At 40.3% G+C, this 21,396-nt stretch overlaps 1 protein-coding gene across 1 annotated transcript; it reads right to left on the reverse strand.

The window, feature by feature from the left end:
* Positions 1-1,825: 1,825 nt before the first annotated feature.
* On the reverse strand, positions 1,826-3,727 carry LOC108995910 (cationic amino acid transporter 8, vacuolar). The gene has a single exon (XM_018971583.2). It carries the CDS (start codon positions 3,677-3,679, stop codon positions 1,913-1,915), a length of 1,767 nt encoding a protein of 588 aa, XP_018827128.2. The 5' UTR covers positions 3,680-3,727; the 3' UTR covers positions 1,826-1,912.
* Positions 3,728-21,396: the final 17,669 nt, after the last annotated feature.

Raw genomic sequence — 21,396 nt, forward strand, 5'->3', positions numbered from 1 at the left:
AAAAAATTATCCACTGCGAATATTGCATATTGCTAGATGCATATTAGGTGCATTATATCTTTAATTGTAATGAATGAGGGTAGGTAACCTTTTGTTGCATATCCTGACGCTTCAAAGTCCGTTTGATCCTAAGCAGAATCTGGGGGCGTCACAGATAGCATCGACACTCCATTTTTTGTATAATATAGCCAAACTACGTAAGCGACTCAGATTTTAAATATGGCCTAACTGTGTGAGCAGCTCAATATAAAAATGAAGTATTGTTTAATAAAGCACTCATATTTTAGTTTATAAATGTGTGGAATATTTTATACTTGGTGCAAGAATGTGAAGTTTTAAGATTTGTAGTATTTGATTTGCCTAGCTATACATGCCTAGAGAGACAGGATGTTACATCCGATACAAAGTTTTAAACATAAGAACAAGTATGATTGAAAAGAAAACGCTTGTTTTATGCTGGGAAACAACTTGTTATTTCCTTCCAGTCAAATTTGTACAAAACATACTGGTTCTTCGTTAGTAACATCTTATAGGAATGAATCATGTAGAAACCACAAGTGCATGTCCAAAATAATCTCTACAAATCATGACCAAAGCTAGAGGGAAATTTCAGAAACTGCATCAAAATCACTGTCAATCTTGATGGCTCCATTGTCGGCTTTGCGAAGAGGCTCTCTATAGATTGATTATGATTGAACCAATGATATTAATTAATGACGAAACATGGTAGTATGGGATTAATACTCCACAAATAATGAAGTGTCGTGGTGGAAGTGTTTCGTATTCCTGTGGAACCTCTTTAGCAACTTGCATCTAGAGACTAAAGGTGGTTTGGGGTGGTGAGGGACACCTTTGATGCCCAACGTTAGGTTTGGATAATGAGTTATGATGAAAGTTGAATAAAATATTATTTTTTAATATTATTATTGTTTTAAAATTTGAAAAAGTTGAATTGTTTATTCTATTTTGTGTGGGAATTTATTAAAGTTATAATGATGAGATGAGATGAGATTAGATGGATTGAGAGTCTCTCTCAATCCAAATCGAGCCTAAGTCAGTGATATTGAAGTGTATATGTTGTTTCTTAAATTTCTATTCAAATTTGTACCTACATTTACGTACTTCGATTCTTATTTATACGAGATGAATATTCTCTTTTGGTTGAGCTTGCCTTCCGGCATGATTTCCTATGTATCAGGGACACTAATGTAGTGGGCGGGTATCATGCTGAGGGTATTGACTTCTATCATCGCCCGTTAAATCATTAAGGCCCGTTTGTTTTTACAAATGAGATGAGTTAAGATTAAAATTAAAAAGTTGAATAAAATATTGTTAGAATATTTTTTTAATATTTTTTTTATTTGAATAAGTTGAATTGTTTATTTTAATTTATATTAAAAATTGGATAAATTATAATAATCAAATGAGATGAGATGAGATGAGATGTTTTCTGAAAACAAAGCCTATGTCCTTATTAATGAAAGAAAGATTCGAATTTCATATTTATGTATTTTGGCGGTCGAGATTCCGACGGCGGCTGAATTGGTTTATGGCCCTTTGAGCCGATGGGCTTTAGTAAAGCGAAATTCGGCCCGATTCCTTTGAGGAAATATTTGTCCTAGCTTGTGTCAAAACCACAAAAGTGTTGCTGCAGAAACAACAACAGGGTTAAGCTTTTGGCATTAAAATTAAAGCAAATTGGATAATTTACACAAGCTGTAAAATTAATTTTCCATACTTAATTACTCCTTTATTCACTATATAAGAATCAGTCCTAGAACTTAGCCAATTGATTCAGAAAGTAGTCTCCACTAGAGGCCAAAAAAATTCCGAAAAGAAGTTTCGAGTGATATTCATTGAAAAATATCACAAACATAATTTTAGACCACCGTACCTACATTTACATATACATTTACACACCTTGATTAACATCTTCCTTTCCCTCAACGTCTTTTGAATCCTGCTTGTTTTCATGAGCGACGTCATAGGTGGCATGGAGACCAACTAACAAATAGTAGACAAGCATTACAACGCTGCAAATGAAGAACCTCCAAAGTGCGACAGAACCAAGTGACCCAATGAGAAAAATATTCATCCCAATGGACAGTGAAGGCAACCATGGAACGAGTGGAACCCCCCAAAACTTGGGAACACGGTGCTTTGGAAGCAGCGCCATCCTCAGAGTCCCAAAAAGCCAAACTAAAACAGCAACTACATACCCAATCCAATTCCACCCTCCTCCGTTCAAATTCCAAAATACCGTTCCGCCAATGCAAGATCCGATAACAACAAATAAGCAAACAAGAAATTTAATCAAATCATTCTTTGGTGTCACATTCGAAACATAATGTCGCCTCACGAGCAATGCAACAGCAATAAGCACAAAAATGAAGAGCGTACTGAACGAGAAAACACTCGACAACACATCCAAACTAGTGAAAAATGCCACAATTATACTAGTTATTGTGACCAATAGAGTAGCATTAATGGGGGTTCCAGTCTTTGGGTGCACGAGAGCAAACCAGGGCGGAATCAAATGCGATCTCGCAATCTGAGTCGTGTATCGAGCTTGCCCAAGGGATCCAACCAACAAGCTCGTAGTCATCCCCTTCAGTGCACATATACTCACTAAATACTTGGCCCAATTCATTCCAACATTAACAAAAGCAACTGAATACGCCGCATCCTTATCAATCTCAGTGTATTTCTGCATCATCGTCAATGCCAAAGCCATCATGCAATAAACCACAGTTATCATAGCCATGGAACCAACCAACCCCACTGGTATGTCCCTCGCGGGCTGCTTAGTCTCTTCCGCCATAGTCGCCACCATATCGAACCCGGTATAAGACCAGTACACGATTGCAGCAGCCTCGAAAACACCCTTTGCTCCCGTTGGAAAAAAGGGCACCAAATTTGAGCTCTTGACATGGACGAACCCAACCACTATAATAAACACAAAGACAAAAGCACTGACTATAGAACTAATCCAATTCAAGAAAGACGTCCTCCTTGTCCCACTCATAGCGACCCCGTTGGCAACTAAAAGCACCCCAACGGCAATTGGATCTAAAAGATTAAAACCTTTAGCCAAATAACTTACCCTGATGCGCAAGAAATCTGGGTCGTTCTTTATTATACTGGCGAAGTAGGAAGACCATGCCCGACCCAGCCCGGCCGCGCCGACCACGGCCTCTAACAGTATATTCCCGGCGGCGATGAAGGCGATGAAGTCGCCCAACTCGATGCGCAAGTAAGAGAAGGAGCCTCCAGCGACGGGGATCTCGACGGCGAACTCGGTATAGCAGAGGGCGGAAAGCAAAGCGGAGAGACCGGCAGCGGCGTAGGAGACGACGACGGAGGGGCCGTGGTCGTGGGCTACGAGACCGGTGATGGTGAAGATGCCGGAACCGACGACGGAGCCGAAGCTGAGCCAGAGGAGGTCCCACCAAGTGAGACACTTGTGCATGGGGTGCTCGCTGGCCTTGCTGAGCTCGACGAGCTCGAAATCGTCGGTGGAGCGGTCAAGGACGCGGTCCTTGAGGCGGTGGCAGGTGTGGGATAGTGCGGTCTTGTAGGATGTATAGCTATCGAATGAGGCTTCTGGGAAAAAGTCCTGCTTGCTCCATCGCCAATAGCTTCTACTTGGAGGTTCTGCTTGCTCTGTTCGGGTTTCCATGCCGGTTGGTGAGGAAAAAAGTACTTTCGGGTTAAGACGCTTCCTTTATTTTTTTTTTTAAGACGCTTCCCTAATTTTATATAAGATGAATATTAGGTTTGATAATTGCCCACTTTTTCGCTACAAGATAGATACCTCGTTGTATAGGTATCCTCGGTGTTTATTATTCGATTTTATTCTATTAACGACTCAATTCTCATTACTTGTCGCATTAATTTGTTTGTGACAAAATCCATTAGGATTTAGCTTGTTAGAAGTCTTTTATGAAAAATAAAAGGAAAATGTTAGTTGGCCCTTAGATTTAACAGCTCATATATTTAAATTTTTTTTTCTCTTAATGATTAAAGGAGTGACTTGTAACACCCCCTTCCCTAGTGTTACAATTGCCAAAAATTGAACGGATAAATTTATTTAAACTTTAGGTACATCATAAAAATTCATGAAAGTTTTCACGAATCAATCAATCGCGTAGGTTTTAGTTTGTTAGATAATCAGTCTTATTACTCACTAATCACTATCATACCAGAAACGTGATTTTATTTATTTGAGGTACTTAGGAGTGTGAGAATGAGAAACGGTTTGCATTATTAGTCTCAAATGAATATTTAAGATTTAATGGCACAATTAAACTATTATTGTTTTCTGAACAACTATTTGAAAATGTGTTTTGAATTGTTTAACACACACTTAGGAGTTGAATTTCGCGAGATGAAGAACGCTCCTAGTTTTGTATGGATATTTAGAGTTTTATGGTGTAAAGTTATTTTCACCATTTCTGAGAGTGAATAGTGACTAGTAAAGTGCCATGTGACACTCAGTTTACTGTTTTCAATAACACAATGTGGAATGTCTAAATCAAGTTAGAAAATTTTTATTTAGATACTTAACAAGTTCTTAGCCACACTTGGTGAATATAGTATTAGATATTTGGCACCAAAAGGAACCATGAGACGGAAATGTAAAGGAAATTAAGCTTTGTGATCATGCCACCTAAGTAAACCCATATTTCATCAAATCATCCAATTTGTGCCAAACGAAAGAGAGTTTCAACCATTGAGAAACCTTAAACACTCGGAATCCAATTGAAACCCCAAAATCTTGTTGAAAACCAAAATCCCAAAAGTTTGTCTCCAAACCTTAATTGAACTCGGTTTTAACTTAGTATTTAATTACTTGATTAGATAATTTCCACATGCTATTTGTTGGCGATAACTATGACTCAATTCTTGGAGACAATCCCCAAGGAGTGATATATGGAAACACCAATCATGATAGACGTTGTACCGCTAGTATCACGGTGTAGGATTTGTTCTAAATATAGATTGTATAGCCATAGCTACTTATTGTGCCTACTCTGTACTTGTAAAGAATTCTAAAATTACCCAAGTATCCTGTAATACAACGAAAATATATACCAATTCACTCAACAAATTGGTTAGTAATTAAGAATAAAATTAATTTAATAATTAAACAATAACATAAAATAAATAAATTGCATAACACTAAGATTGATATCGAAGTGAAACCTTTTAAAGAACTATTTAAAGTTAAAATCCTACGGGGCAGCCAAACTCCGGAAATACAATCTTATTATTTGAAAAGCAATTACAAGTACTCATCAATTACAAAACATTTACAACTTGACTCTCTTACTTGCCTAGACAAACGGCCCGTTTGTCTTCTACCGTAGTAGCAGTTAGAACCTCTAGCGATCTTCAAATATTGTCTTTCTTCCTAGAACTCTAGGAGCTAAAGTCCAATCACACGATCCTCCACTCTCAAAGTACGATCACACTCAAAGAGAGATCACAAATATGAAAATTCACTAAGGAATTTTCTCACAAAAAACAATGCACTAGAAAGTGCTCTAGAAAATTTGTAGATCTGAATCTCTATTGATCCTTACCAATAGGATTCCCTAAATAAACAATCTGAAAATCAATTCTAATTGCTGTAGGATTCTGTTGACGGAACAAATCTGATAGGAGTTTTAGGTGCAGCAGGAATCTACTAACGAGAGAACTCTGCTGACAGACTGCTAATAGCCAGCGCTGAAACTTCATCAGATAACTGCTTTAGATAACTTCTTGATAGTTCGAAATTCTTTTTGTTTGATATCTTCTTTTTGAATCTTCTATTCAGATCACTTGATATCTCCTATCTTTTCGAACATTCAACAGGTAAAGTACCTGTGTAACATGGTGAGAGACACGTCCAGCACGTGTCTCTCACCATCTCAATCACACATCGATGAAATCACACATCTCAATCACACATCTATGCTCATGACAGGTACTTTACCCCTTTATCACCTAAGATCAACGTATATAACACGTTGATCACCTGCTCGTAGGGACAAGGGCCATACTCCGATACCAATCTTCTCTTAACCCGGCTAGCATGACTCTTCACGCTACCCGTCCCTTTTGACAGTTCATCCCAACACTTAACATGACAAGACTCCATTCATAACTACGTTTCATGTCACGTTATATAGCCCGAGATTGCTCCAGAGCTACACTGTTACCTTATCGTGTTACCTAACGTTCTACTACATCAACTCCTGACTCATCACGAGTACGATTCCTCATGTACTCCCGTCACATCGTGACATCTCATCACGTTCCCGTTACGCCATTCCTACACTTTAACACTTCACCCATCATAGGCATGACTTCCAATAACCACGTCACATCGTCAAGTTGCCCAGTCATGCTTCCGCTGCGTACTCTTACACTTGTTCTACTACTTCGCCCATCACAAGCATGACTGTCAGTAGTCATGTCACTTTGTGACATTCCTCAGTCATGCTTCTGCTGTGCACTCTTATACTTGTTCTGATACTTCACGCATACTTTTAGCCATAAGTCCATCACAGTGACACTTGTCACCTCAGACTACAGGCTATGCCATAACTACTTCGGGACACTGTTCCACAGTTCCCGACACTATCCATCATGTTCCACGCCCATCAAACACATAACCATCCTTATCTCTACGACACACCACAAGGAGTGTCGCTGATACGTGGAGTACACTCCACGTATACTCCCTTCATACACACTACGACACATCACCACTATGGCATCCCTGCCATATGATGCATCACTATATCACATGGAGTACATTCCACATGTACTCTCCACATATACAACACGCCACATTACCATTATGGCATATCCGCCATATGATGCGTCACTATATCACATGGAGTACACTTCTCGTATACTCCCTTCATACACACTACGACACATTACCACTATGGCATTCCTGCCATATGGTGCATCACCATATCACATGGAGTACACTCCTCGTATACTCCCTTCATACACACTATGACACATCACCACTATGGCATTCCTGCCATATGGTGCATCACCATATCACAAGGAGTACACTCCTCGTATACTCTCTTCATACACACTACAGCACATCATCACTATGGCATATCCGCCATATGATGCGTCACTATATCACATGGAGTACACTCCTCATATACTCCCTTCATACACACTACGACACATCACCACTATGGCATTCCTGCCATATGGTGCATCACCATATCACATGGAGTACACTCCTCGTATACTCTCTTCATACACACTACGGCACATCACCACTATGGCATTCCTGCCATATGGTGCATCGTCCACCACATAGAGTACATTCCACATGTACTCCTCTTATACGCACTATGCCACTGAGTACACTCCACTTGTACTCATCCCGTTCCACAATACGCCAGGAGGGTATATTTTACATATACTCTCCTTATCTCACATTACGCCACACATAAAGTACACCCAGCGTGTACTATTCCCATTCCACAAGCCACATCACCATTATGGCATATCTGCCACATGGTGCATTACTCCACCATATAGAGTACACTCCACGTGTACTCCTCACATATACTATACCCCACACAGAGTACACCCATCGTGTACTCCCTTCATACACACTACGGCATATCACCATTATGGCGTACCCGCCATATGGTGCATCTCACCATCACATGGAGTACATTCCATTTGTACTCCCTACATATACAATACGCCACATGCACACAGTACACTCAGTGTGCACTGTATCCATTCTACATACACCACGCCACCATTACTGCACATGTTCCCCAACCACACTACATGGCACAGTTCACAACACTTCCCATCTACACCCAACACATCACAATACACTACACGGCACAATGCACCTCCATACAATACAGATAAGCCCAACACTTCACTACACAGAATGCCCAACACTTCATCACAATGCCACAACTCCACAATACTAACAGCACATTCCACAACCTAGTCAACTAATCAATATCTAACATAATTACGAGGGATAGAGGGTTATACCATCGACGGGATAACCCGTGCGTTGCTCGTTGACCGTCATAGCCGATGATGTCGGAAAAGTCGTACGTGGCGGCTAACTCACGTACGGTGACTGTTTAGGCATTTGGATAGCTAGGTGTGGTCTTGGAAAGGCTCGTGATGGCCTTGTGATGATGGAAAGGGGCATAACACGGCGGATCTAGCCGTGTACAGTGGCGGTCAATCACACGCAGTGACTGTCCATCATGTGTAGTGGTTACCCACCACATAAAGTGATGGTTTGGACTTAGGGCTTGGCTAAGGGAGGTGCGGTGAATCTTGTGGTGGCGTCGAGGTGGCGCCACGGTGGCTCACGGTGGCAGATCTAGCCATACCGTGGAGGAGAAGCCGTGGGAGAGTGGGAGAGAGTGTGTTTTTGTGGGTGGCAGATCGGGGGGAAGAGAGGTTGGGTTGGCTTGGTGGCTGCCTGAGGAGACTGGACGTGGCGGTCATCAGCCGTGGGTGGCGGTGCACGGTAGTGCACGGCGTGCAACCCGTGCGTGAGAGAGAGAGAAGCTGTGAGGTAGAGGAGGAGGGGGTTTCTGGCCATGAGTCACGTGGAGGAGCTCGGGGAGGAGCCATGGTGTCGCTAGGTGACCGTGGGTGCTGCGCACGACGACGCTAGGGGCTGCGCACGGTGAAGCCGTGTGTGGGTCTCCTTATGCGTGCGTGAGTGCAACGGAGGGGAGGTGCCTGCATAACAGAGGCCAAGCTCACTGGGGAGTGGTGGCCGGTGGTAGAGGAAGCTGCCAAGGGAGTGGTGGCGTTGGAGGGCGGCGCACTAAGCCCATTTGGGCTGTGCAGTTCTGAAATGGAGAAAGGGAGAGCGTGAGGGGGAGAGGTCGGCATGGATGGACTCGTCGGAGGGAGAGCAAGCCATTGGTGCCGGCGGTGAGGAGGGGCGACGCACGGCGGCGCTGGGCCGAGGCCTTAAGCCATTCGGCGTGGGTGGATTGCGTACTGCGTACGCCGAAGGAGAGAGGGAGGAGAGAGAGGGTTATGGGGAAAATGAGAGGGAAAGAGAGGGGGTTTGGGTATTTAACCCAGTCCTTTCGTCTGGGGATCTACACAACGATCTAACGACGAGTAATTAAAATACTGATTTGAAGATGCGTAAAACATTAGATTAATAAAAGCACTTAGAGGAATTAAGGTAAATATTATTTTAAACTAACTTTAGTTTATAAAATAATATTCTTCATCACTAATAGAATGATGAAGTCTCACTTAACATATTTAAAAGGGTTAAACCATTTAATTAATAAAAGTTCTCAACATAATTTAAATCCCATAATATCTTAAATAATTGAAATCATTTTAATAATAATATTAAAATGATTTCCGGCAATTATAATATTTTTGGAGCTCTTCAATAATATTATGATTGTCGTATTTAAGATCAAATCTTAATTCAATAATGATGGAAATATTCCTTACAAATATTTCCAGCATATTTAAAACACTGGGCTTGCCCTATAAGTCACACGATATCTTTCGAGACACGCCATCATGGTTCGGCACGCATGACGCGGCTCACAGTCGCTAGTGAGAAAGGCAGATGATCACATAATCTCTGCCTTCGGGATTTGCTTATGTCATCAAGACGAAACATACGTCAGAAAGAGAGAAGCGTACTTGAGAAGAAGGAGCTGGGTATTACAGTAAATTTATTGTACAACTTCTTGTTGAGTTTCTTTAATTTGACCACTTCTTCAAACACATCATTGTATGCTTCCTGTAAACTTAGTTCTTGGTCAGCATCAACAAGTGATACATCCGAATAACTGAAATTACAACCACTTTCAGATTTTGTTAGTGCAACCTCAGGAAAGTTATTCACAATAGAAGAAAAAGCCATAAAAGATTTTTCATCATCAGATGATGAGCTTGAACTTTCAAAATCTGAACTATCACTAAATGTGACATTCAATGCTTTTCCTTTACTTTTCTTGAAATTTGGACATTCAATTCTTATGTGGCCATAACCAGAACATTCAATAGCACTTTACTTTATTATTATTATCAAAATTTTCTTTATTCCAATTTTCAAAATAAGTTTTCTTTGCAAAAAGTTCTTTTTCTCACTTTTGTTTTCTACTAGCTTTCTTGTTAAATAAGAATTTTCTGAATTTCCTTGCAATGATATCTATATCTTCATTGTTAAAATTTTCTTCATCAGAAAAATCATCTTGATCCTCTTGTTTTTAAAGCAATAGACTTACCTTTTTTTGTTTGAGGAAGTGAGGATTCATACTTTTGTACGGAACCAACCAGCTCTTCAACCCTTATTACATCCAAATCCTTACTTTCCTCAATGACAGTAACGTTAGGCTGAAATCTTTTAGGTAGATACATCAAAATCTTTCTCACGACCCTTGAATCTTCCACTTTCTTACAGAGATTAAACCTGGAATTAACAATATCATTAAGCTTAGCATAAAAATCATTAAAACTTTCAACATCTTAACCTCTTCAAATTTTGAAGTACGCAATTGTAATTTTGAGTTTTTCACAATTTTTGTTCCTTTATGTGTAACCTCCAAGATGTCCCATGCTTCCTTAGCAATCTCACACATGGAGATTCTCTTAAATTGTTATGGAAATACAGCCATGAATATAGTATTCAGTCCCTTGCTATTCCAATTATAGTTGCTGATTTCATCTTTTGTCCAAGCATCAATACTTGTTGCTAGTTTAGTCCATCTTTTTTCAACGGAATACCACACTTGCTCATCCAACGATTTGAGAAAAGCCCTCATACGAACTTTCCAATATGCATAGTTTTCACCACCAAAGTACGGCGGGACATGTAGCGACATAGTCAACAGGGGAATGAATCAGACTCAAATGAGTGAACCACACTCTGATGCCAATTGAAATTATCCAAGTATCCCTGTAATACAGTAGAAATATCTACCAATTCACTCAACAAATTGGTTAGTATTCAAGCATGCAATTAATTTAATAATTAAACAATAACATAAAATAAATAAATTGCATAACACTAAGATTGGTATCGAAGGGAAACCCTTTAAAGAACTCTTTCAAGGTAAAACCCTACGAGGCAGCCAAACCCAGGAAAGTCAATTTTATTATTTCAAAATCAATTACAAGTACTCATCAATTACAAAACTTTTGCAACTTGACTTTCTTACTTGCCTAGACAAACGACCCGTTTGTCTTCTACCGCAATAACAGCCAAAACCTCTGGCGATCTTCAAATATTATCTTTGTTCTAGAACACTAGGGGTTGAAGTCTAATCACGCGATCCTCCACACTCGAAGCACTATCACACTCAAAGAGAGATCACAAATATGAAAATTCACTAAGGAATTTTCTCACTAAAAACAATGCACTAGAAATGCTCTAAAAAATATGTAGATCTAAATCTCTACCGATCCTAATCAATAGGATCCCCTAAATAAACAATTTGAAAATCAATTCTAATTGCTATAGGATTCTGCTGACGGAACAAATCTGATAGGAGTTTTAGGTGCAGCAGGAATCTACTGACGAGAGAACTTTGCTGACAGACTGCTAAGAGCCAGCATTGAAGCTTCATCAGATAACTGCTTTAGATAACTTCTTGATAGTTCGAAATTCTTTCTACTTGATATCTCCTTTTTGAATCTTCTATCCAGATCACTTGATATCTCATATCTTTTTGAACATTCAATATTGATCAAAAGTCTTTTGAACCTTTATCTATTCAACCACTTATCTTTGAATTCAAATATTCATAGATTAAGATAAAGACAAATCTTTATCTATTAATCTATTTATCTTTGAATTTAAATATTCATAGATAAAGATAAAGATAAATTACATTCATCCAATAATTCAAATAGGTCTTAGTCATCTAATTCTAGCCAACAAACTTTTACATCCACAAATTCTATATGATAAAGGCTCCTACACCACATGCAAGTTGTAGTGGTTATTCACCAAAATATCTCTGTCTAAATCTTCTCATGGTATCACGAGCCTTTTCGGACTAACCTCCAAACGATCCTATGGCCTCTGATACCTCTTCCGCCACTATTTCTTTTAATACCATGGTTCACATGATCACTATAATTGGATGTTGAAGTGAGTTGAGTTGAGTTGAGTTGAGATAATAAAATATTATTAGAATATTATTTTTTAATATTATTATTATTTTGGGATTTGAAAAAATTGATTTATTTATTATATTTTGTATTAGAATTTGAAAAAGTTGTAATGATGAGTTGAGATGAGTTGAGTAACCAAACGAAGCGCTTTCTTCTTCAAATTTCCTTCTTTGGCACAGTCAAGTGGTTCCTCTTCTGCAATGCCAAGACCTTTATGGCTATGTTGAAGGCTCAAATTCAAAGCCTTCTACTACTGCTAATCCCACAACCTTCACTACCTGGAAGCAAAATGATCAACTGGTCATGAGTCTCCTTCTTTCCTCTCTCACGGAGGAAGCTCTTTGTGTAGTGATAGGTCTCACAACATCTAGAGACATATGGTGCGATCTTGAAACTGCTTTTAGCCACAAGTCCAAGGTCTGTGAACTACAAATCAAGGATAAACTTCAATTAATGAAGCGTGGCTCTCACAGTGTTGTTGAATACTCTCGAGTATTCAAGGTCCATTGTGATCAACTATCTGCAATGGGACTTCCGGTGGAGGATACTGATAAGGTTCACTGGTATTTACGTGGTTTAGGCCATGAACTTTCTACTTTATTCACTACTCAACTCTTTCACACTCTTATACCAAGTTTTAAAGATGTTGTTCCTAAGGCAGAGAGCTTTGATCTTTTTCCCAAGTCCATTGACCATTTTGCAGGTAGTGTCTCTGCCTATGTAGCCAATCCTTCCTCTGGCAATTTCAACCGCAATGGCAATCCCAAAAATTATCCTTAGAAATACAAAGGAGGGCAATCCAAAGGAGTCAATTGTGGAAAGAAATAGTATAAGCGTCCTCCCCGCTACCAAATATGTCGTGAGGAAGGACATTATGCCTTAGATTGCTGAAACAAATATACCAAGTCTGATGCCCATCTTGTTGAGGCTCTTGCAAGTTGCACTATTACTAATGATATTGCAAATTGGTACACTAATACGGGAGCTTCTGCACATGACTTTGGATGTGAATTAGCTTGACAAGGCAGAATGTAATACCCTGCTCCTTCCTTCTTACATATGCTTCTTCCTTCTTACGTACTCTTCTCTCTTTCTGACGTACATTCCTTCTTTGTGACGTAAGCAAATCCTGAGGGCAGAATTTATGTGAATTGTCTGCCCTTCTATTTAGCGATTGCGAGACTCGTCATGCATGTCGAACTGTGATGGCGTGTTTCGAAAGATATCTTGTGACTTCTAGGGCACACCCAGTATTTTAAATGTGTTGAAAATATTTATAAGGAGTATTTCCAATGTTATTGAATTAAGTTTGATTTTTAATACGACAATTATAATATTATTGAAGAGCTCCAAAAATTTTATAATTGTCAGAAATCATTTTAATATCATTATTAAAATGATTTCAATTATTTAAAATATTATGAAATTTAAATTATGTTGAAAGTTTTAATTAATTAAATGGTTTTATCCTTTTAAATATGTTAAATAAGACTTCATCATTTTATTAATGATGAAGGAATATTATTTTATAAACTAAAGTTAGTTTAAATAATATTCTACCTTAATTCTGCTTTTTATTAAGTTAATGTTTACACATTTTCAAATCAGTGTTTTAATCTCTCATCGTTAGATCATTTTGAGGATCCCCAGACGAGGGACTGGATTATATACCCAGTCCCCCTTTCTTTCTTCCTCAACTTTTCCTAGCCCTCTCTCTCTCCTCCCTCTCCCCAGCGTAAGTGATACGCGGCCTCTCTCCCTCGCCAAATGCTCCACACCTCAGCCCAGCGCCGCCGTGCGTCAGTAGCCCTCACTGCCGCCACCACTGGCTCCACCTCACGCCGGTGAGCCTTCCCACACCGGTATCTCTCTCCCACGCTCTCTCCTCCTCTCCCTCAGCAATGCACAACCTGAATGGGCTTGGTGCTCACTACATCGCCGTGTGCCATCCAACGACGCCACCATCTCCACAATAGCTTCTCCTCCCATCGGCCATCACCCTCCACCGAAGCTAGCCTCCACCGTGCAACCCTCCCTCTCTTTTAACAGTAAGTAGCCGAAATGGGTTTTTAACCCATTTCTCCTCCCTCTGCCACCATATGCCGCCACCCACGGTAGATGACCACCATCTCCAGCCTCCTCTAGCCACCACCAACATATCCCGACCACCCATGGTCCCGATCTGCCACCCATGCACGCACACTCTCTCTCACTCTTGCATGGCTTCTCCTCCACCGTGCTGCCAGATCCGCCGTCGTGAGCCACCGTGGTGCCACCCCAGCACCACCATGAGTTCCACTGCACCTCCCTTAGCCAAACCTTAGGTCCAAACCACCACTTTATGTGGTGGGTAGTCACTGCAAGTGATGGACAGCCACTACGCGTGGCTAAGTGCTACTGTACACGGCTGGATACGCTGTGTACCGCTCCTTGCCACCATCACATGGCCACCACGAGCCCTTCCAAGACCACACCTAGCTATCCAAATGCCCAAACAGTCATCGTACGTGGGTTAGCCGCCACGTACGACACTTCCGACATCATCGGCAGTGACGATCAGCGAGCAACACACGGGTTATCCTGTCAATGGTATAACCCTCTATCCCTCGTTAATTATGTTAGATATTGATTAGTTTATTAGGTTGTGGACTGTGTTGTTAGTATTGTGGAGTTCGCTGTGTTGGGATATTCTGTGTAGTGAAGTGTTGGGCATTCTGTGTAGTGAAGTGTGGGGCATTCTGTGTAGTGGAGTGTTGGGCATATCTGTGTAGTGTGGTGATGTGATGTGTTGTCTATGTGAAGTGTTGCGCTTATCTGTGTAGTGTGCTGTGAAGGGTTGTGGACTGTGCGGTGTATTGTGGTTGTGGAGTATGTGTTGTATTAGTGACGTGGCATGTGGAATGAGAACAGTATTTGCTGGGTGTACTTTGTGTGTGGCGTAGTGTGGGATAATGAGAGTATATGTAAAATATACCCTCCTAGCGTAATTTGGAATGGGAACAGTACATGCTGAGTGTACTTTGTGTGTGGCGTAGTGTGAGATAAGGAGAGTATATGTAAAATATATCCTCCTAGCGTATTGTGAAATGGGAAGAGTACACGTGGAGTGTACTCCATGTGGTGGAGTGATGCACCATATGGCGGATACGCCATAATGGTGATGTGGTGTGGCAAGTGTGAAGGGAGTACACGTGGAGTGTACTCCATGTGGTGGAGTGATGCACCATATGGCGGATATGCCATAATGGTGATGTGGCGTTGTACGTGTGAAGAGAGTACACATGGAGTGTACTCCATGTGGTGGAGTGATGTACCATATGGCGAGTATGCCATAATGGTGGTGTGGCGTAGTGCGTGTGAAGAGAGTACACGCAGAGCGTATTCCATGTGGTGGAACAATGCACCATATGGCGGGTATACCATAGTGGTGATGTGGTGTAGCGTGTGTGAAGGGAGTACACATGAAGTGTACTCCATGTGGTAGAGTGATGCACCATATGGCAGGTATGCCATAATAGTGATATGGCGTAGTGTGTATGAAGGGAGTACACGTGGAGTGTACTCCACTATGTAGTGGAGTGATGCACCATATGGCGGGTAAGCCATAATGGTGATGTGACCTAGTGTGTGAAAAAGGAGTATACCTGGAGTGTACTCCACGAGGCAGTGACACTTCGTGTGGCGTGTCGCAGAGATAAGGATGGTTGTGTGATTGATGGGCGTGGAACATGATGAGTAGTGTTGGGAACTGTGGAACAGTGTGCCAAAGTAGTTTTGGTGTAGCCTGTAGTCTGAGATGGCAAGTGTCAACGTGATGGACTTATGGCTAGGAGTATGCATGAAGTAGCAGAACAAGTGTAAGAGTATGCAGCGAAAGCATGACTGAGCAACGTCACGAAGTGACGTGGTTACTAACAGTCATGCTTATGATGGGTGAGGAGTTAGTGTAGAAATGATGTAGAGGATCTTGATGAGATGTCACAGTGTGACAGGAGTACGTGAGGAACCGTACTCCTGATGAGTTAGGAGTTGGCGTAGAAATGATGTAACGGGATGTCAGGTGATGTGACAAGGTCATGGTGTAGCTTGGGTGTAGTCTCAAGCTATATGACGTGACGTTTGGCGTAGTGGTGAATGGAGTTTTGTCGTGTTAAGTGTTGGGATGAACTGTCAAAAGGGACAGATAGCATGAAGAGTCGTGCTACCCGGGTTAAGAGAAGGTTGGTATTGGAGTATGGCTCTTGTCCATACGAGCAGGTGATCAACATGTTATATGTTGGTCTCAGGTGATAAAGGGGTAAGGTACATGTGTAATCTGGTAAGACACATGTGCCGGACGGATTCACTATATGTAATGGGTAATCTGTCCTAAGGACAGTTACACGGTGCTTGAGTCTCAGAGTTGGCTTAGAGCCATGTGGCTTGTATGGATGAGAATGAGGATTAGTGTGAGCTAAGTTGCATGGAGGTTGTGATGTCTAGGATTGGGATGCGTGATTCCATCGGTAGAAATTATGCGTCGGAATGTTGTTAGTAAGAAGAGTAAGACGAAGGTCTTAGTGTTTTAATCCTAAGGTGAATCATGGGTTCACTTTAGTAGATGAGCACTCGAGGCAAGACATTGAGTTGGAAGATGTGGTGACCGTAAGTGGTCCCCGAATGGTTTAGCATAATAAAGGGCATGTAAGTGCACAGGATAGAAGGAGAGTGTTCCAAGTTTAATGTAGTTCTATTTATAGTTTAAGTTGCTTATGCATTAGATAGAGAATGATGCTAAGGTATGTGCATGCATGTAGGTTGCCATTTGACAAGCACATGAATGGACTGCATGATATGCAAGTAGCATGGAGTCCAGGTAAGTATTACGTTCATACTCTTCTAGAGTCTTCTAAAATATAAATAAATGAAAACAAAATGCTTTTCCTCATGATGCTTTATGAAAAGATGCGAAAGACGTTTTATGAAAGAAAATGCTAAGTGTTCAAAGGTATACGTAAGTACGGCCCTTCCCCTTTTTTACACAACGAAAGTATTAATTGTACGCATGTGAATGGATGACTATATGCTGTATCTATTGTATGTATTTTCTAAGAAAAATCCACGAATTAATGAAAACGCATGAAAGGCATGAAAACGGATGCTTTTATGGATCCTACGAACCGATGCTTTCAGGTGCGCCATGAGGTGATGCTTATGGACTCCATGAGAGACGACGTTCAAGGTGATGCTTATGAATGCCACGAAAGTTGACGTTTTAGCCCATGTATGTTTTTAAATGACGTTTCACATGAATGAACTATTAAATGAAGGATAGAGAGCTAAAATGAATTGGAAAAGGAAAGACGATTTTTGGGCTTACTCCCCAAACGATGTTTTTCTCATGAAATGATGTTTTCTCATGAAAATGAATGTTTTCTCATAAAAGGACTCTTAAATGAAAGAAAAGAATTGAATGAAAGCTCCAGCTCTTTAGAGCTGACACGAATGAATGAATGAAAAGGCAAGAAAGACATGAAAGTATGAAATGTATGAAGATACGTAACGGCCACATGAATGAATAGAAAAGGAACCAATGAATGGGTAAATTGCAATGCCGGGTAAGTAGTACTGGTAGTGCACCCAATGCTGGCCCCTGACTGAAAAGGGATTCCCAACCCGTGGCCACGGGCAGAGTCCGGGTCTGAAGGAAGATCACTAACCCTAACACACGGGGCATAACAGTGTGTACTGGCCTATGAAAGTGATAAGAAAGAATGTATGTATGCATGAATGTATGTATGCATGAATGCACGAATGAATGCACACATTCTTTAAGAAATGAAGACACTGAAGGGAGAAACGTTCACGAAAAGAAAGCCCCTTTTAAAAGAAAATCCCGTCTAGTGATGTTTTCAAAGGAACGCATGTATGCATGCACATATGTATGTATAGTATGTATGAATGATGAATGCATGAATGAAAACCTATGTTGTTATATTTTAACTGTATGAAGTAATGCTTACGAGTCATCGACTTATTTTAGTTTTTATGCATGTCCCTCCCCCCACAAGAACTGAATGGTCAGGATGGACACGGCCCATGGGGAAGAGCACAGAAGTCTAGGCATGAGTTTTAATTGTACGAGAGACCTTTTTATTGTAAGATTAATGTTTTTCGCTGTAAACCTCTTTTATCCTAAAGCACATTTTATTTTATAAACGTAGAGTCTTGTACCCTGGTTATGCAAGTAATAAGTTTTAAATCGAACCGTAATTCCCGTCGTCCTTTATAAAAATATTTTGTAAAAAGTCCCACCACAAGGACGGGCTTTACACAGAACCATATACTGGTATGTATAAGGTTATTGTTGGTAATGGATCTTCTCTACCCATTACTCACACAGAGTCCTGCTCTCCCACCCCTTCTCTTACCTTACATGATGTGCTTATTGTACCAAAATTAACAAAAAATCTCTTGTTTGTCAATAACTTCACTTTTGATTTTTCTCTCTCTCTTTCCTTTACTGACACTGATTTTGTCATACAGAATCTTCAAACCTGAAAGGTGGTGGAAAGCGATGATCGTGTAGATGGCCTTTATGTGCTGAAGCGTAGAAACCATGTTTTTTCTTTTGTTATTAGCAAACAAACTTTATGAGCTTCATTTGATATTTGGCACACTCGATTAAGCCATGTATCGTCAAAAATAATTTCCATACTTAATAAGAAGGGTCATTTGTCTCTTACTTCTATATTGCCAAATCCTTCTTTATGTGTTAGCTGTCAAAAAGCTAAAAGCCATAAACTTCCATTTCCTATTAGTGACAATTGCTCAACTTCAATATTAGGACTTATGCATTGCGATTTATGGGGTCCTACCCCAATCACGTCTACCTCAGGCTATCGATTTTATGTAATTTTTATCGATGATCATTCGCATTTCTCTTGGTTCTATCTTCTAGAGCATAAAGCTGAATTTTTTTCCACTTTCATACATTTTTAAACATTCATTGAAAATCAATTTTTGACAAAAATAAAAAAAAAATCCAAAGTGATGGGGGTGGTGAATTCACAAGTAACCATTTTCAGTCTCATTTAACTACATATGGCATCCATCATCAACTTTTTTGTCCATATACTCCCTCCTAGAATGGTCATGCAAAAAGAAAACACATACATATAACTAAGACAGGCCTCACCATGCTTTTTCCATGCTCACGTTCCTCTCCATCTTTGGGTCGAAGCTTTCAGTACGGTTGTGTTTACGATTAATCGCTTGCCCACACCGGTCCTCAATGGGGTGTCTCCAATTTAAATTATGTTTGGTGAGTCCCCACCTTATGCAATATTTCATACTTTTGGCTGCTTATGCTTTCCTTATTTATGAGATTATGCTAAACATAAATTTGGACCTCGTAGTCTACCTTGCATTTTTCTTTGTTACAATTCCTCCTACAAAGGTTTTCGCTGCCTTGACCCCGACTCACATCATGTGTTTGTAACCCCACATGCTCATTTTGATGAGACTATTTTTCCATTTACTTCCTCAACTCTGTAGCTTTCTCATGCATTTTCAGATTATATTTCTTTCTATGATCCCTGTCCGCTAGCCTTTCCTTTGCCTATTGCTAATTCTTCTGCAGGTTCTCCATCCTTGCCACTAGTAACTGAGTCCAAGCCGTGTACGTCCTATGCCTCGGAATTGGATCCTATTCGAAGCACAACTGTGTTACTGCCTCACACGCATGCTCCAATACCTAAGGCTATTCCTCAAATATCTACTGCACCGGTCATGAATTCTGCACCCATTCAAAATTCTCCTCCCATGGTCACCCATGTCAAAGTTGGTATCTCAAAATCCAAAACTTACAATTATGTTTGTCAAGTTCCTTCCTCTCCATTATTATTCTCACTATTGGTAATGAAGGAACCCAAGGGTTTTAAGAGTGCAACCAAGTCACCAGAATGGCTTACTTCCATGGATGATGAAATGAAAACTCTTACTCTCAATAGAACATGGGAACTAGTTCCATGACCACCTGACACTATATTTGGATCCAAATGGATTTTTCGTATCAAATATCGTTCTGATGGCTCAAGTGATAGGTTCAAAGCACGACTTGTTGCCAAGGGCTATACACAACTTTATGGTCTTGATTTTAATGATACATTTAGATAAGTTATTCGCGCCTCTACAGTTCGCATTGTTCTATCTATTGCAGTATCTCGTTGTTGGTCTCTCTGCCAACTCGACCTAAAAAATGCTTTCTTACATGGTTATTTTACAGGAAGAGGTTTATATGGAACAACCACCGGGATATGTTGATGCTTCTCATCTGCATCATGTTTGTCGCCTAAAAAAGGCAATTTATGGTTTGAAGCAGGCCCCTCGGGAATGGTTCCATCGCTTTAGTAATTTTTAACTAAAGCTTAGTTTTACTTGCATCAAGGCCGACTCAAGTCTTTTTCTTCACTATAGGGCTAAAGGCATCATTTACTTACTTCTCTACATTGATGACATTGTTCTCACAGGTAGCCATGTGAATCTTATTGACACTTTCATTCAAAAACTGAGAAACGAATTTTCTATGAAGGACCTTGGGACTCTTAATTATTTCTTGGGGCTAGAAGTTACTCATGATAAATTTGGCATCTTTCTCAGCCAAATGAAATATGCAAGGGATGTTCTTTTTTAGGCTGATTTGCTTGATTGCAAGCCCATTGCCACGCCCATGATTGTCTCGAACCATTTAAATGCACATGGTCTAGTTTTTGATTTTCCTATGACTTATAGATCTTTAGTTGGCGCTATGTAGTATCTCACAATTACACGTTCGGATATTACTCATGCTGTTAATTCTGTGAGCCAATTCATGCACACCCCAATAGAGCAAGATTGCGAAGCTATAAAACGGATTCTCAGATATATTAAGGGAAGTCTAGACTTTGGTCTTTTTCTCAGTCCAACAATTGATCTTAATATATTTGCTTATTCTGATGCTAATTGGACTGGTTGCCCAGATACAAGTCGATCCACTTCTGGCTGTGCTATTTTTCTTGGCGACAAGTTGGTTTCTTGGACTTTGAAAAAGCAGCCTATCGTATCTCGATCCTCTGCAAAATCTGAGTACCAAGCTTTAGCCATCACTGTAGCTGAGGTCAAATGGCTCTTGAATATTCTTCGTGATTTGCAACTTCAGATACCTAATCCGCCAACTTTATTTTGTGATAACACCAGTGCTAT

Source organism: Juglans regia, chromosome 2 (genome assembly GCF_001411555.2).
Source record: "Juglans regia cultivar Chandler chromosome 2, Walnut 2.0, whole genome shotgun sequence".
NCBI classification, from domain to species: Eukaryota; Viridiplantae; Streptophyta; class Magnoliopsida; order Fagales; family Juglandaceae; genus Juglans; species Juglans regia.